This window comes from Dermacentor albipictus, chromosome 5, assembly GCF_038994185.2.
Source record: "Dermacentor albipictus isolate Rhodes 1998 colony chromosome 5, USDA_Dalb.pri_finalv2, whole genome shotgun sequence".
Taxonomy (NCBI): Eukaryota; Metazoa; Arthropoda; class Arachnida; order Ixodida; family Ixodidae; genus Dermacentor; species Dermacentor albipictus.
The window spans coordinates 131,066,844-131,084,719 of record NC_091825.1 but is presented as its reverse complement, the minus strand read 5'-3'; the positions used below and the strand labels follow the sequence as shown (position 1 = coordinate 131,084,719).

The following is a 17,876-nucleotide window of genomic DNA, read 5'->3' as shown; positions in this document are numbered from 1 at the left end:
TATCGACGGCTGATAGGTGACTCTGACACGTTAGCACAAAATTAAAAAAATATATTGCACAAACTACGAAGCTTCAACGTTGAAATAGAAAAATACGATCGCAATTTTGGAACGGACCAGCAACACAAGATAGTAAAGAAATAGCTTAACCTCAAGCCCAAAGTTCACGCACAAAAAAAAAGCACTTGAACAAAGAAACAATAAAAAAATATCAGAGCCATTCCGCTCTGCGAAGGCGGATGACCGGCGGAGCTGTATATACGGTGACAAATGTGTTGATAATAAATACGTTGGTTGAATATGTGTGTGTCATGCTTGAGAATAAAAGACACAAAGGACAATGAATTTCGGTATACCCACTGCTTTTTAAAATTTTTAACCTTCTTTTGTTTGCTTTTTTTTGGATTCATTATTTGGTCACTAAGGTGACGATCGCATTATGATCGCCATGACATACTGCCAGTGGCTATGTGGCGACACTGCAAAGGTTCTTGGCCAATGCGAGGTCTATACACGACCGATGACGTGTCGTGGGCACACTGATTTGTGCGTAACAGTGAACGCTGAAACTTTCAAAAAGAAACGCCAAGAAACACTTTCCGTCTGGCCGAGACACCGTCTATGTTAAAATCCCCCACAATTACGATGGGAGTGGAGTCCGTGGAGGTAATTTAACCGAAGGAGCATTCGCTTGGCGCTTGCGGCACGATCTTCGTTCGTATAACGTGACGCCTGCTGTCGCCGCCCACATTCCCGCTACTGTTCACGACGGTGTTCTTCGTAGGTCGGCTGTACTTCCGCGGTGGTGGTGGTGGTGGTGGTGGTGATGAATTGTAGCAACAGGCGGGTTTAGCCTGTCGAACAAGGCCGGCAATCGCTCCGCCCGAGCGTCTCGCACAATACCGCTGAAGGGTTTCACCATATGTCGATCAAACCGGTCTCTCTTAAGCAATCGATGAGGAGACGTGAAGTTTCTTTGCAGGCTATAACTGATCCCTCGGGAAATATAACGTCTTGCAGGCGCGCATGCGGAAGGTCCTTGTTTTGCAGATTTTTCAGGAGAGTGTCTCTTTCATCTTGGAATTGCTGGCAGGACTATAAAAGTGCTCAATGTATCCTGTCTCATTGCATGCCGTACAGTTCGGAGAATTGATTCGCCCCGTTTTAAATAACCAGGCCAGTGTATTAGCAGATCCTGTCCTTATTCGATATAGAAGTGTGGCTTCCTCTCGGTGCAATCTCTTGGTTACGCAGCGCATATGCGGTGGGACCCAAAGCAACGCAAAGTGATTTCGAATGTCAGATTTTTGCACTTGATTACTCTTTGGAGCCTTCATTTTGGGAGGATGATATAGTGCTGCGTATGCAAGCGCATCAGCTTTTTCGTTTCATGAGATGCCAATGTGGGAAGGAATCCACTGAAACTTTACTGTGAAGCCTTTGTTGTTGAGTTCTTTAACGATGGCTAGTGATTTGCGTGGGAACTTGAGGGATGGCAAACCACGGTATATTTGTTGCAATGCGGCCTTTGAGTCCGTAAGGACAACCACATTCTGCGGAGGCAAAGTGTTCTTCCGCGGTCTTCACCGCATGCGGCCTATCCCCATTGCGCGGCTGGAAGGGAATTGAGATAACGTTACGTGGTTTGCCTATAGAGCCCGTGACGTATTTCACTGATGTCAAAATTGTTTCTCCTCGATCTGAAAACTACATATTTTTTGTTATCGTTATTTAAAGTTAATTTATTTTCTGAAAACCACGACATAATGCTTGATAATTCGGCCATCATATCTGTTTGTAGTGCACATGGTGTGTCTCCTGTAAATAATGAAGCTGTGTCATCTGCGATACATTAGAACGTTTAAGTTCTGAAGAGCATTTGGGAAGTCATTTATGTTCAATGAGAATAACCCAGAACCGAGCACAGAACCTTGTGGGACCCGACTGGTGAGTGTGGTGTATTTAGAATAATAATCACCGCTTAGTACCATTTGTTTCCGTGAGAATAAATAGCTGGAAAACAATTCGAGGAAGTGACACTGTAAATTTAATTTTTGTGACAGTATAGAGTGAGAAACGATATCAAATGTCCTTTCTATATCCAAAAACATTCCTTTAATTAGTTTATTTCGACGAAGTGCAGAATTTAAGCTGCTCTTCATCAATTGCTGTGCGACTGGCCACTCGAGGCACTTTGCGTATATTTGGAGGCTTCTTTCAGGGTCGGAGAAACACTTTTACGTAGCACGTATTCAGCAACACAAAGACCTTTCAGGAGTTTTTCATGCTGCTCTACAATTTTCTCATTGACACTTTTGATCTAACTATATTATTTGACAAGACTAATTAATTAAGAATAATTATGCAATTAGGCAGATTGCAAAAAGTAACCTCAGCATCTCTAGCGACGGAAAATAGCATTACCTTAGTTCTGTCCAGCTACGTCACATTACGATATTTCTTAATCTTGGTGCTTGATTGTTGGGACACCCCGTACACTGAGAGCAGTTGAGGAATCATGTCATGACCCCTTTAAATAAAATCATTTCTGCAGTGACTCAATGCTACTGTGCCGGTGGCAAAGGAAAGCTTACAGCTGCCGAACCTTCATGTCGGGGAAGGACAGGAATAGCGAGTGACTTCCGCTGTCATCCAAGTGGAAGCTGGGGTATTAACCCGCAAGGTACTCGAGTTTAGCTGCACAATTTGTAGTTCTTCCGCGCGCTAGGCGTGGCCTGCGAGTGAGCAGATTGTCTTCCGAAGAGCCTCGCGATCGGCGACCGTTTCTTTCGCCACAGGTTAACCGTACAGCTAGCGGCCGTAGCGAATACCCTCGTGGGAAGCGGTGCGAAGGGGTAGCCGCCGTGGGTATACGGTTTACGTTGACCGGCCAGCCATGGTGCCGTGAGACCTTAGGAGTGGTCGAGCGCGCCAGCGTGTTGTTGTTGTTGTTGTTGTTGTTGCTGCTGCTGTGCTGTGTGGCCGTCAACAACGTGTGTGTTGACAACATAGCGTGTTCTTTTCTCGCGCTACATGCACGTGAGCCTTCCTCTTCTTCACCGGCTCTGGAGGGGATATACGCGCCGCTACGCCCTTATAGGGTGGTGTGGGCGGGGTCTATTGGTCGCAGCCCTCCACGGTGGTCCTGGCTGTCTGTGCTCTTAGCGACAGAGACACGTGAGACATCCTTAAAAGGCATTTGTATGCGCGAAAATTTATTCAGTGCTAATTGGAAGGGCTGGCAGCGCTGCGTTTAATGTGCGCAGCTGCGAAGAGTACATCGAACAGCTATTGTCCCAGAGTCGTTGTTTGACTTACAAAAACAATCACACTTCAACGCATTGGGTTCACTGAACGATCGTTCTATGTCGGTGCAGATTGTACTTCAAACACGGGCGCCACTACTCGTCAGCACGCAAGTCAAATCATTTCATTTTTTTACATCATTTATTGATTATGTAAGTCCCAGAGGGAATATAACAGGAGTGGGAGAGGACAAATTTGAACATATAACGAAGTACGAAATGCAAAGATGGGCAGATACTCAAGTTAAAATGAATGTACAGTCTCGGTCAAAAAATGGCTGTGGCTTAGCTAAGGTTAAGCCCAGGATGCGAAGCATACTAGCCTTTATTTTAGTTGTTGAACCACTGTTTAGCCTGGTGAACTGCTGTTGCTTGGCTATATTTGGTTCGGCTAGACGAAGAAACAACTCATGCAGGCGAGCGCATGAGCTGAGACCCGGCTATGTAGCTACGCGGCCGCAAGCGAGCGCACGAGTTGAGCCTCCGCTTTTGCAGCTGTAATGACGTCATATGGTAGCTACGCGCCCGCGCGCGGCGCAGCAAGGAAGAGCGTGGTTGTGCGGCTGGTATGCTTCGCATAAAAACTTGAACCCGCTGTGAACGGCCGGGGAGCAGCTGCGCTCCGCTATCGCGGCGCTGCCACCGTCGGCGCGCGCCGCTGCTCGGTTGCGCCGAGGATAACGAGGACGAGGGAAGCACGTCATTCTCAAGCGTCGTTTGATAACACGTCGCTTGATAACAGCGCTCGTGAAAACTAGTGCGGCGAGCGCGGCGGAAACGCGACGGTGGCGAAGCGGAAGCCACCCTATCGAATAGCATGGCGTTTGCAGCGTATGATGGATGAGTCAAACGCGATACGCGTTTGACTCATCCGCTGTCAAACGCGATACGCTGAAATTTCGCAATTCCGAGTATCGTAATCATCAGTTAATGTTTTCCTGGACCAAATTAATGGAACGGCGCTATGAGTAGTCCTGCGCATGCTCGAACACGGATACTTTGCGAGGATCGTGTCTAAGATGTGACTTCAGCCGCCGAATGATATATTAACTAGTGTGCCATAACGGCATCTCGTATTTGTAATCATGAATGTCACAAGTAGCAAATCAATCAAGAATGCATAAGCTTCCGGGTGGCACCTGCATCTTTCGACGAAATCCCATGGGGGAGCATGCCTTCAAGGCATCGAGTGTGGCTTGGTCGGTGGTTGCGCCGAACAATTGCAGCTTGCCCATGTGTTTGACTGTAAACTAGCCAAGGACTCTGGTTGGAAGGATGCTTCGTATAACCCATTTTTTTTAAACTGCCTGTGAAGCCCTTTCTCGTAGGGACGAACGATACCTCAGTAAACTATATCCAAAATACTTCTTCCAGTGAACCCTTGGCCGCAACAACACCGCCGGTGTGATGCCTTCACTATGCGAGAATCCTATAATCTCGTTGCCCTGGTCTACTTTACGCGATTCAAACGCGTGATGCCCAATGCAAGCGGGATGAACGGGCCTCATGTGTGCACGAAAGTAGGCCCTAACGACAATGATGCAGTGTGCACGAAGATATCAAGAAAGACGAGGTAGTGGGCACTTTCCGAAACGCCGAGGCAGTGAGTCTAACTCAATCGGCTACTCAGACAGCGTAATTGTCTTCTAGTCCCGAAAAGTTTTCGTATTCTCACTGTGGAGTTAATTAAAGAACTTCAATTCCGAACGCACTCATCTGGTCGTTTCTTAGTGGAGAAGTGCGGTCAACGTACTTGGAAGTATTGTAACGGTGGTTACAAGCCCTTTCCGAAGAGAGCCTTTGTAGTCGAAATTACTGCTTCTGGTCTTTTCTGAATGAACGATGACTGAATTGCCCCCATATTACAATAAAACCTAGAACAACGCTAGACAGCATTGAGAGTTGTCAGTTTATATTTTATATATTGTTTTCATCGCACTCAGAAACGCATTCGAAATGTTTATCTAAAAAGATAATGTGAGGGCTCTCGCCTTTGAACGTGCTGGATAAAATTATAATAGGTAATTTCGATGATTAGGACAATTTTTCTAGTATAATGCGCTGCATGGGAGACGGGCAGCTTTGCCCAGGCGAGCGCATTTACTCGCACGAAGAGCCGTACCACGGCGACCGCAAGACGACCTCGCGGTTGGCAGAACGAACGTCGCACTAGTTTTTCACGGGTGCTATTATCAAAGGATGCTTGAGAGTTAGAGAAATGCTTCCGTCGCCCTCTTCGGCGCAAGCAAGAAGCGGCACGCGCCAGCGGCGGCAGCACCTCGACAGCGTAGCGCAGCTGCTCGCCGGCAGTTCACAGCGGGTTCATGTTTTTTGACCAAGACTGCACGTACGGACGTTGGAAAGCACAATCTCTAGGCACAAAACAAAACAAACATCATAAAGCCCAAGAAACGTCAGTTCACTCAGACAATACAGTCCCACTGCTCAGTCTCAGCAGGAAACACAATATTCTCAATATTATGAAGGTATTCGGTCAAAGTGGAAGATGAAACAGCGGAGTCCGGGAGGGTGCTCCAATCTTTGCAAGCGGGCAAAATAAGCGAAGTTAAAGCAGTCATTTGTTAAAACCGGGAATGGAATAAATTTACTGTGGCGATGTCTGAATGTTTCGTTAGTTTTGATTTCGAAATACTCCGATTGGTCTATCCTAATGTAGTTGTGGATAATAAGGTCAAGAAATTTCAATCTTCCACACCTCGTTCTTGCTTCAAGAGCTGACAGTTGAGCTTGCTGGCGCAGCTGGGTTGGGTAATAGATCTGATGGAATTTCTTAAAAATACATCTTGAGGCAAGACGTTGAATATATTCAAACTTGAGGCATTTAATTGTTGTGTAAGGGTCCCATAATATTTTTGCATATTCTATTACTGGCCTTACGAGAGATTTGTAGGCGAGACTCTTTACCACTGGAATAGCACTGTGCATGGGGCGCTTGGCACCAAAGTGATTTGGAAGCTTTGGAGAGTACCGTATTTATATGAGTATTCAATCGTAGGTCTGATGTAAATATTACTCCTAGATATCTATAGTGATTCCTTCGTTCAAGCGTATGCCCATTAATTTGACCATTGTACTTAAGAATCTCTCTTTTCCTAATTATGGTCATGAACACCGACTTTTTAAGGTTGAACTCCATCTGCCATTCCTCAAACCTTTTCATCATTTTTTGAAGGTTACAATTTAGTTCACACTAATCTTGGATTGAAATTATTTGACTGAATATCACGCACTCATAAGCGAAAAGTCTTAATGGCACAGAAATTGTTTTTGGTACGTCATTATAGAACATCAAAAATAAAAGCGGACCTAGAATACTAAGTTGTGGTACCCGAGAGACGACGGGTAGAGTACTAGACTGGCAACCTCCAAAATCTGCGTATTGTTCACGAAAAAACATGTACGAGGAGGATCATTTTGTAAGATTTTGATTTTTTCAACAGTATAAAACTTATGCAACAGTTTTGGGTGCGACAACTTATCAGGTATTACATGTTTGTTTGGCTGCGTGAATTTATTGTTTCAGTAAGATCGTGAACTATTTGTATAAGTTCGGTAACTGCAGAAAGTCCATATCGAAATCCATGTTGACGGCAGTAAAAAAGGTTATATTGATCCAGGTAGTGCAGGAGAAATTTTGAAACGATGTGTTCAAGTAACTTGGAACTTTGACTGATGAGGGAAATTGATCTGTAATTGGTAACAGAATATTTTTTTCCCCACTTTTGCAAACTGGTATGATTTTCGCTCACTTATAAGCGCCAGGAAAATATCCGCTACTAATGGATGACTGAAATATTTTTCCAGGTATTTAGAAACCTATTCGGCGTACCTCTACAAAACTCGTTTGAGATGCCGTCCGGGCCTGGGCTCTTCTTGATGTCAACATGGAGCAAGAGGTTCAGAACCAGCTTGTTCATCAACTTCTAAATTCTGGATAGGCGGCTTTGGATTTTCATCAGCAGAAGGCGGTAATACACCATTGTCATGTGTGAACACAGATGAAAAATAAGAGATAAAATTCCCAGTACATTCTTGGCTTTTCTCTTCTTCTCCAGCAAGGTGCATACATAACAGATGACGGAATAATGTAACGCCATAATTTACCAGGGATTAATGAAGAAAATTAGTAATTGTTACGTTATAAAACCTTTCTTTGGATTCCTTTAGCAGGAGCTTCAAATCCCGAGCTCATAGCGGCAATGCAAATTTTCTTTTCGGGGTCGGGGTTTCGTGTAGCCACCTTCCTTTTACGTTTTAGTCTCCGCTTACCATGAAATATATCTCTAGTGATCCATAGGACTTCTTTTGTTAGTACGTTTAGTATTTTTGGGAATAAACTGGTTAATGCACCATGCTTTCAGTTCAGAAAAGAAGTTCGATAATCAGTCTGTACTGGCACCAGAGTCATAAAGCTACATAAAATCAGAGAGCGAATACTCAATACAGTCTATTACCGCAACGTTGGTAATTAGGGAAATTAGGGAAAGTGGTGAGGGAATTAGTATTCCTTATTTCTAGTGATGCGTCCAACGACAACAAAATCATCATGTGATACGAAAATCCTTCGAGTATTTTGCCGTCACGGACATGACTTTAGGCACTCGAGTACAAAGATCAAATCGAGAATGGATGATGTCGTAGGTCATATCTTTGTGCAGTCGGTTACAACCTGAAATAAGTTATGACAGAAGGCAGGATCTAGCAACTGTTTGCAACTAGGCACCTCTCGTGTGCCAGGCAATTTTGAAGGCCAGACAATCCCGGGCAGATTAAAATCCTCAAGGAAGAGAATCTTACTGTCATGATGTATATGTGCATCTATAGAATATCGCAACTTTGCCAGCACATCCACTCGTGATTTCGGGGCTCTGTAGGTAGCCCGAATGAAAACTGACTGGTTATCTAACTTTGTCTTAATCCACAATGCTTCGATGCCATTTACGTCTGGCAAAGCAGATAACGCTAGCTTATTTTTTATTATAACCACAACGCCCCTACCTTGATCTTCTCGATCGTTTCTGAATATTGTATAGTTGGGAGGAGTAATTCCGGCATCTAAAATATCCTTACGAAGCCACGTTTCAGCACCTACCAATATGGCAGGTTCATGTTCTAAGACTATGCGTTCTAACTCAACCTCTTTATTTATTATATTTCTGGCGTTCATATTTATAATCTTAAATTGTCAAAACGGGGGTTATTCAAGTCATTTGTTTCTCTCGGAATAGGCATGGCACCTGTACCTTCCATTAGTTCTTTCATTCCGGACATGTATGAGATTCTTCATCTTCAGCTTATCAAACACACGTTTCACATTCACTCTCCTTTGTCTTTTGTTTGCTGTTGAATTCTAGAGGTGCTTTCGTGCTTGGAGAATGCCTTTAGAATAATTATCTGAAATACTGATTTTCTGTCCTTTCAGTTTGAAGCAATTTTTCAAGAAACTCACTTTCTCACTGAAATTTCCAATCTAAATGATAACTGGACGATCTTTGTCGATAGACTTCTTACCTAAGCGGTGTATTCTTTCAATCAGGGTTGTTTTCTCTCCCAGCACTGCCCCCAAAATATCATTGCTTACCTTTCTTAATTACATTTCTTCATTTTTACTTTCTTCTTCCTGTATTCTTCGCACGATCAGATTGTTACGGTGTGACTGATTTTCCAAATTATCAAGTTGTTTAGACAGCATAAGAATTTTGGACTTGTAGGTACTCACAGAAGTTTGAATGTTTGAAAGCCTTATTTGAGATTCATCTAAGCCCTCGAGCTTCTTTTCAATGACTGCCAACCTTGTCTGCATTTGCAACATACCCTCCTCAGACGATGTCTCTTCTTTTTTTGTATTAGAAGACTAATTTTTTCCAAGATAGCTTTTAGAGTTTGGTGAATTTTGTTTAGAACTGTTTTCATAAGAGGTCATGGATTTTCCTCAATATCTCTCGAAAGATTAGGCAACAGGCATGATATTGAAAAGCAGTCGCTAATACGCTTCAGCAGTATGTTTATTAAGAATTTTGTGCTTTCTGTCAACAGTTGACACGTGTGGGTGGCTTTGACTGAGCAGCCCTGTCTGCCCACTTGCCCTCCTTAACCGGTCTTCTCTTTCCCTCTCATATTTCATTGTCCTGCTCTCTTCCCCAAGTGTATGATCTGGATTGGCGATGTCTTTCTGTTCTCTCTAGTTGAAAAGGGGCACTGAACAGAAAACACGGACTTCACTTCTGTGACGGAAAGACAGTTGCTAATTCAGCACTTTATTTAGGCTTGTCGTGCAGCTCAGGACATGCAAAAAGGAAGGTAGAAGGGGTAACGAAAAGGAACGGAGAACAGGATGAGCGCTATCTTCCATCTTATAGTTTTGTTCTTCTCGTTCTGAGCTGCGCTACAAGCCTAAAGGAAGTCATGACATACCAACTCGCCCAAACTGCTACGCTTTTGCTAACTCAGGGGAAAACAGCCTTAAGCTCAGTGGTCTCCTATTTGATTTTGCACAAAGCTACCTCAAGCTTACATCAGTGCAGCCTCACGAAGCATGAGGCCTTTCACATTTTGTTGTTTCTTGCTCCCTAAAAACATTCTTTTTGCTAGCTTGGCTTTTCGTTCATATTGAACCTCATGAAATCCTCGCTTAGGCAAGTGGTTTATAGTAAAGATAGGCCGGCTGAAGCAAACAAGCAAACAACGGGCTAGACAGAATAATAAAATAAAATGTAAACAAAAGTAGGACGTGCAAGCGCATAGTTCACAGAAAGTTCAAATTACCATATCCTCGGTCGCAACGCACACAACTTGCTCATTAAGTCATTATCGATCGTCAAATCGTTTTCCTTTGTTCGTCTACCATTTTTTCCTCTTACCTATGCGGAGAGCAGCAACGCGGATATCTGGTTAACTTCGGTGCCTAAGTCGCCTTTCTCTCTCTCTCTTTCTCTCTCAAGTTAGTTGAGGTCAAAGTAAGTGGAAAATGAGGTGCTGAGGTTTATTATCTATCACGATGACTTTCCCTGGCGGCATTGAATAAGGCTTGTGCAATAAACTCCTGTTGAAAAATTAAGGGCCGACCAACAATCAATGAGGATTCATATTACCCTTCTGGCAGGGGTATAATAGATGAAGGTACCTAATATTTTCAGCTCTAGCATAAACGCTGCCATGTACTTCATTCGTTCATATGTGAAGCCCACGACGTTGTGAAGCGCCTTATAAGTGCCAGAGAAGCCGTCCTTTATTAAAAAAATTTACATATTTGGTGAACAAGCACGCATTGGCTCTGCGTCACAATTGCGAAGCCTCGTGGGAGGCGTTCTTTGGTTTTTCAAGGTCGCAAAGAGCGCCATTGAAAGCCGCGTTGACTCGTGAACAGCTGAACGGGTTTCCTTCCTTTGCAATATGTGAGCAGATGGCCGAAAAGAGCTGCATACGCGCATAGAGTGACAAAAAAAAAGTAAACTCAACGAATGCCGCCGTCAGCTGTCGCTCACTATATATTAAAGCACCCCCCCCCCCCTCCCTTGAGTACATAAATATCATACATGTTTGCAGCTAGCGTATGTTATACCCCTGTCACACGGGAAGATTTAATGTCATTCGAATCGACTGGCATTCGATGCATCGAATGCCATTCGGTGTCTTGCGGTGCTACACAGTAAAATATAATGGCATTCGCAAATGATAGCAATGACAATCTGGAACAAAATTTGTGAAATGCAAAGAAATTTTGTGCCTATTAAACGCGTTTAAGAACCTTTGCGAGTACTTTTAAAACGGAGGAAAACATTTTGACGCCAATTATTCACAACTAAAAGTACTTCGAACTTCACAAGCCAAGCCCCAACTAAAGCCAAGCCCAAATCCGGTAAGTGTAAACAAGCAATATGGCCGATATGGCGCTCTGTGGAGGAAGCGCAGCTAGCGCAGTTGATATTGAAAAAGTGAACGCCCTAGTTGCCTCTTACATTTGTTACCGAGCACAACGAAGAAACAAGGAGAGGGCACTGGAACTGGCAAAAGAAGCGCAATCGAAGATCAACGCAAGCCTGAAACTGAGATTAGTAGCTAATTCATTCGCTATTGCTGCTATGATGGCTACCGACGCCACAGTTCACCGTGAGCGGTGGGCATTTGAACGAAATGAACGTTGGTTCGAAGAGACGCTTCCACATCTCGGGGAGAATCACTTCAGACAAGCTTTCCGTGTCTCGCAGACGACATTCCGGTACCTTGTGGAGTCGTGCAGGATCGCCTTGGAGCGCCAAACGACGAACATGAGAAAGCCGTTGTCTGTGGAAAAAAGAGTGGCCGTCGGGATGTATCGGCTGTGCTCAAGTGCTGAAGACCGAACGATCGCCCATCTGTTCGGCATCGGCCGGTCGACGGTGAACGTCGTATTTCGGGAGTTTTGTAAGGCTGTCACCGAACAACTTGAAGCAGAGTGGCTTCGAATGGTCCGGCGCCACGAATTGGAAAAACACGTGAGGGAGTTCTTTTTCTTCACTGGCTTCCCGCAGGCAATTGGCGCTCTCGATGGTTGTCACTTTCCTATATCCCCGCCGAAGGACAACGCAATCGATTACCATAACTACAAAGGCTGGTAGGTACCTTCGAGACCTCTACGCTGGCGCGAAGTTAAAAAATTAATTCACTTTTCATTGCGTGATATATTGTGAAATATAAACGATTGTTTTCGATCGTTACTGATTAAGCTTTAGCAGTAGTAGCTATGAAATACGTAAGTATCTGCAAATAACAATCACCAAAGTTCAGGTTGCCTTTATTTTATTTTCTCTACCTGCAGTGTGTTCAGAATGGTGCATTTCTGGAACTTCCCGCACTAGAATTTCATAACTGCTACTGTCAACTGTGTGTGCGTTGTCTATACATAAAAATGTATACATAGGCCAAACTAGTCGTGATGTTTTGCTGAATGAACGCTTTCCTTATAAACAACTTCCAGTCATTTGCTAAAAAGTGTTGCATGCATGTGCTAATTTTGCCTAAAATGCCTTTACTGTACAAACAGTGTGAAGGTATCAGGACTTGTCGTGCAAGAGCCATAGCTAGAAAATTCCTGCGCGCATGAAGTTTTCCTTTGCGGCAACAAATAAAATTATCGGCAAGCATGCATGCCGGAGCTGTCATGCTGTGGCCTGCGCCTGTTGCGCAACTCGCACAGTTGTTTGCTTTTCTCAACGTGGCTGTTTATGACAGGTTAAAATACTGCAAAGAGTAGTGCCCACTGTTATGCATGAGCAATACAACATTTGGCGCTTGTTTCTTTTATACAGGTACAGTGTAATACTGCTCGCCCTGGTTGATCACCAGTACCGGTTCCGGTATATCAATGTTGGAGCTCCCGGCCGATGCCATGATGCCAACGTGTACGGGCGATCGAAGCTGCACACACTTATTGAAAGCGGACACCTTGATTCGCCTGTGATTATGATTGAAGGTGCTGCTATAACACCACTCATTCTGTGTGACCAGGCATTTCCACTGACTGCAACACTGCTTAAGCCCTTCCCAAGTGCATCACCTGGCACCCCCGAAGCTGCTTACAATTATAACCTTTCCAAAACGAGACGCATAGTTGAAAACGCATTTGGACGCCTGAAAGCTCGTTTTCGTTTTGTCATGAAGAGGCAAGAATGCAAGTTGCCCAATGCTAAACAAGCCATTAGGGCCGCATGTGTTCTTCACAATATCTGTGAGACATTCAGAGACCCTGTGGATCCTCAGTGGGAACAAGATGTGCCTGCATTTGATGAACTGTTTCCACAGCCATCGCGCTCCACCACTCAGTCAAGTGGAACAGGACACAGTGTTCGAGCTGCTCTGGCACAATACTTCTGGAGACGTGCTCAACAGGCCACATGACCAGCAGCATTGCACCACAGCAGAGAAGCAGTGTGTGTGTGTGTGTGTGTGTGTGTGTGTGTGTGTGTGTGTGTGTGTGTGTGTGTGTGTGTGTGTGTGTGTGTACTTCGAAGAGCGTGTGAATATGAAAACAATCATGCTCATTGACAGACATGCAGGCATTGAACATTTACTTTTTGCCCAAATCCCGCAAACACGCCAAAAATAAATTTTCACGCTGCGCACTTTCTTCCTGCAGCTGAATCTGCTTCTCTCTGAACTTTTCTTCTTTCTGCATTCCTTTTTCTAAACATAGACGCAGCTGCCGTTGCTCCTCAATGAGCTGCGCAAGCAGATTTGCATTCGATGGCTGCCTCTTTCTCCTTTCACGAGGCCCCAGTAAGCTCTGGCGACACGCATTTTGCTGGGGAGTCCCAGTTTGTGAAGGTCCAGCGTCAACAGGAGATGAAAGCGCACGACACGAAGTTTCTGATGATGTTTCAGATGCGTCATCCTCTGTAGGATATGCCATATCCTCATTCATGTTGGCGGCTGTGTCCCCGTCGTCTCCGCTTCTGTGGTCATTCTCCATTTGGTGGATGATCTGAAATGGAAAGTGACGAGCAATTAATAATGCCAAAACCATTTTGAAGTACTCTCAGTGCAAACAAACTCGATCTGAATGCACAGGTTATCACAAAGTCAAAATACAACACACTAAGAAATGGCTATTGCATGCACAGCCACCCGCACACTTGACACAAATGCTCGAGCACGTGGCTTGCACTGACATAAGAGCCGCTGAGTGCCGACTGCAGGGTCCAAGGCCACGCTGTACGGTGCACTTGCGAAGGCTGGCGAAAGCGGGTGCCTTGCTGCCACCCGAATATGATCTCAGACCTAGTGGCAATATGTTGATGGAAGCCACGCGCTCCAGCGTTTGTCTTACGTGTGCGGTGGTGCATGCAACATAATTCTGCCAAAGCCACCATGTGGCCGAGCTGTATGACTTGGCTCATGGCCTCACGTAGTCTTTCTCTCTGCTGTGCGCTGATGTTATACAAGGCTTGTCTGAGTAAAGGCTCAACCTTGCTAAGTGGTACGTTTGTCAGTGACAATATTCGGTACCACTTATTCCATGAATTCGGACTATCGCTTTCCAAGCATTGTAAGCAAACCTTGCAGCACCAAACATGTTAAATTGCCACCATTAACACATATATCTACATAACAGGCAGATTTGTGGACAAGGGAGCCATAGCGCTGCCGAGACGTTACTTCTTTTTGACCATGGTCAGTGACCAGCGAACTTCGTCAGGCAGTTCAGAAGCACCAAATATCGGTGGCAACATGCACCCAAGATGTGCACATCTTACCTCCTCCACAGTGTTGCACTGGCTTTCCACCATTTCCCGCTGGTCATTCATTGGTAAGGCATTGAGGAACTTGTGAATATCCCAGTAATAGGGCCAGGTGACACGGCCTTGCCCAGTGCCCTTTTTCTTGTTGATGTCTCTGCAACAATAAAGGAATGAAAGGAAATATGAGGCATGTTTCGGAAAATAAACAGCAGTTACAAAATACGTAACAAGAATTTCCAAACTGAAACAATTAATTAAATTCATGCCAATCTTTACGGATGATTGACTTATATATTCAGGGAAAAAATTCTCTACGGCGGTTTTTCAAGGATAAACGTCCGCGCATATTTGTCGGTGTTTATACATATGGCATGAACGACTTCCGCCCTACAGGACAGGCTAAAAAAAACGAGAGCTCTCGCCAGCCGCTTCGGGCCTCTACGGGGCGTCATTGCGTGGTCAATGCCCGGATCTCTCTGGGTTCGAAACCTGGTGGTAGCACGTCTTGTCCAAGTGAAGTGGACACACCGTAAACAAAAACAAAAAAATAAGTTTGGACACCGAAAGGGCAATTAAACCGGTTGTAGATATCAATAAACAAAACGAGAGGCGAAAACGAAACTTGGCGGCGGGTAACAGATGATGTTCCCGGCTTATCTGCCGAACTCCGACGACGCGACATCGATGTCCGAGTCATCACTGCTCGAAAAGTAATTAAAGATCGCTTCTACGATCGTCGGGATCACGCGAAACTGCTTTCTTTCGAGCGCGCGCGGGTCCGGATGTCGACGCCGTCATGCCGATCAAGTGCACCTCCACCTTTGCCCTCGCGCGTCCTTTAAAAATCCGCGCCACGCGGTTAAAATGTGAACCGTGCAGAAAAGGAAACACTACTTTGTACACAATCACCCAGATGGCGCTACGAGTCCAGAAGCGCAGCGTTCTTTTTTTTTATGTTGGCGCTCAATAACGTCAATCGCCTGTGACTGGTGCCTAGTGCCGTGGTAAGGAAAGAGTAAAGTTTATATAGCGTAACCTAATCCGCCTGCGCCGATGCATGGGTCGTGCTTTTCTCTTCAGTCGCTTTAACCAGAAAACAATGCACGAGAAGCTATAATTCGTTTCAAATGTTGGGCTCAGTGGAGCAAAAGCTTCGAGCTGCCCACAGCGGCGCTTACAAAACAATGACACGCGCATGCGATAGAGCCCCGCCTTCCTGGCGCGCGCAGTCCTGCTTAAGTGAGTTCCTGCCAAAATACACTCACCTGTACTTGTTTGCTAGATTTTCGATCTTTGTCTTCGTCTCTTTCAAAGTCTTGCTGATGCCAGCATCGAGCAGCTTTTCAGCAATCAACTGGTACACTTTTGCGTTGCGCTTCGTCCTTCTTAAGTCATGGAGATGGTCTTCCCATATTTTGATAAGGGCGAATGTCTCCTCGGGTGTCCAGTGCGCTTTTTCTTTCGGGTCCGCTGCAGCTGTAGCCATGGCACCGCACGTCCAACACCGACGAACCACCACCACCACCACGAGAGTACACAAAACCACAGCCAGGCACCATACCACTGCTGCCGTTGCTGAACAAACATACAATATGGCCGACCGTCTCGACAGACTCCTCATCCCCGTGCTCCTGATGCCAAGAGTAATAGCGCTTGAGCAGAGCCAGTGGTGAAAATATCATCGCGGTAAAAATAATTATTCGTTTTTATAAGTCTCAATAAATATCTTCTGGCTTTGCTGATGCACGCATTACTTTTTCGCATTGCATGTCGCTGTTGTCGATCTGGGGTGGAGAGTATACATTCGGTTCGAAATCGAATGCGAATGAGTTCTCCGAACTCATTCGATGTGAAGTGTCATTCCATTCGAATGACATTACATTTTCCCGTGTAAATCCCGATTATTGGGATTACATGCGAATGCCATTTGATTCGAATGGCATTAAATCTTCCCGTGTGACAGGGGTATTATTGATGTGACTGCGCATGTAGGACGCGCGTTAGGTATTTGATTTTTATAGTTATAAAGATAGTACCGTCTGAAATGCGCAAAGGAAGTCGAAGCAAGTAGCCCTTGAACTATGAGGTACGTTCCTGAAGTAAGCATCGTCTATCATTTTCACACGAAAGCTTTATAGCCAAAAAAATGTACACAATGGCACCATAAACTATACAACTTGCACTATTTTTCCACATTGTCGCCACCCGACGTTGAGACATTTGTCGTAGTGTGCAATCAGTTTTAAGAAACCACTCTGGTAAAACTCGGTGCCCTGCGATGCAAGGCCCGAGACATGACCTCTTCAGCATACACGATCTGTCGGCGTTTATGGATGACGGACACACTGGTCCACGTGCCCATTCATACCGGATAACAGCCCGCACTTCCATTAGCGACCACCTAGGCAGCACACGTCTGTCTACCATAGTGATTTGCATTCGAATAACCAGGGCATGCCGGTCTGCTGCTACTCTCTCTTCTTCGGCGCTCTGCGCATCCGTCATTCCTCCTACGCTGATGCTCCTTCCGTCGTTTAACCAGCAACGGTAGTGAATTCTTTCATTTTTCGTACCCTCTTCTCCTTCAAAAAAAATGGCTGTGGCTTAGCTAAGGTTAAGCCCATGGAGGATGCGAAGCATACTAGCCTTTATTTTAGTTGTTGAACCACTGTTTAGCCTGGTGAACTGCTGTCGCTTGGCTATATTTGGTTCGGCTAGACGAAGAAACAACTCATGCGTTACTCTGCTTCGCCTTCAAGAGTGGAACGCGACAGCGTTCCCGTCGACCCGCCAAGGGGTGTAAGACAATGGGCTACGGCGCAGCGACTACGCGCCCCGCATTGGACACGGTGAGCGTCGAGCAACGCAGCGTTCGGCGCGGCAACGAAATGTGCGCCTGAGCAAGCGACGCACGCCTGAGCCTTACAGCTCGTTTCTAAGGCAACACTGCATTCACTAGAGGCGCTTTTGTACCGCTTTGAAGCATCGTACTCGTGGTTCAGTGGTAGCGTCACCGTCTCGCACTCCGGAGACCCTGGTTCGATTCCCACCCAGCCCATCTTGCAAGAGTTGAGCCAAAGCCACCTAGGAAATCAGTCTCTGTAGCACGCCGCAACCTTCGCTTCTCATTCCAACGAGCAGCTCTGTCTCCAGGAGGCATCTCACCTCGTGAGTGTCTAGCAGAGGCAAGCGCAGCTGCTTATATACCGCCGCGACGCCGCGAGCGACGGCGCGAGTTGTAGCCCCGTTTCTCCTCTGTCATGACGTCATGGTGTCACGTGGTCAGCCTTGAAGGCGACGCCACGAGCGACGGCGCAAGTTGGAGCCCCGTTTC

General features: G+C 45.5%; 2 protein-coding genes across 2 annotated transcripts; one reads left to right on the top strand and one right to left on the bottom strand.

Moving 5' to 3' along the window:
• The first annotated feature begins 10,945 nt into the window (after window positions 1-10,945).
• LOC135906439 (uncharacterized) lies at window positions 10,946-13,202 on the top strand. Its single transcript, XM_065437830.2, has 2 exons — window positions 10,946-11,919; window positions 12,614-13,202. Exons 1-2 carry the CDS (start codon window positions 11,204-11,206, stop codon window positions 13,200-13,202), a joined length of 1,305 nt encoding a protein of 434 aa, XP_065293902.1. The 5' UTR covers window positions 10,946-11,203.
• On the bottom strand, window positions 12,642-16,409 carry LOC139060584 (myb/SANT-like DNA-binding domain-containing protein 1). The gene is made up of 3 exons (XM_070539730.1): window positions 15,808-16,409; window positions 14,558-14,696; window positions 12,642-13,785 (listed from the first exon to the last, which is right to left on the bottom strand). The coding sequence occupies exons 1-3, from the start codon at window positions 16,161-16,163 to the stop codon at window positions 13,372-13,374; spliced, it is 909 nt and encodes a 302-aa protein (XP_070395831.1). The 5' UTR covers window positions 16,164-16,409; the 3' UTR covers window positions 12,642-13,371.
• Between the last annotated feature and the right edge of the window lie 1,467 nt (window positions 16,410-17,876).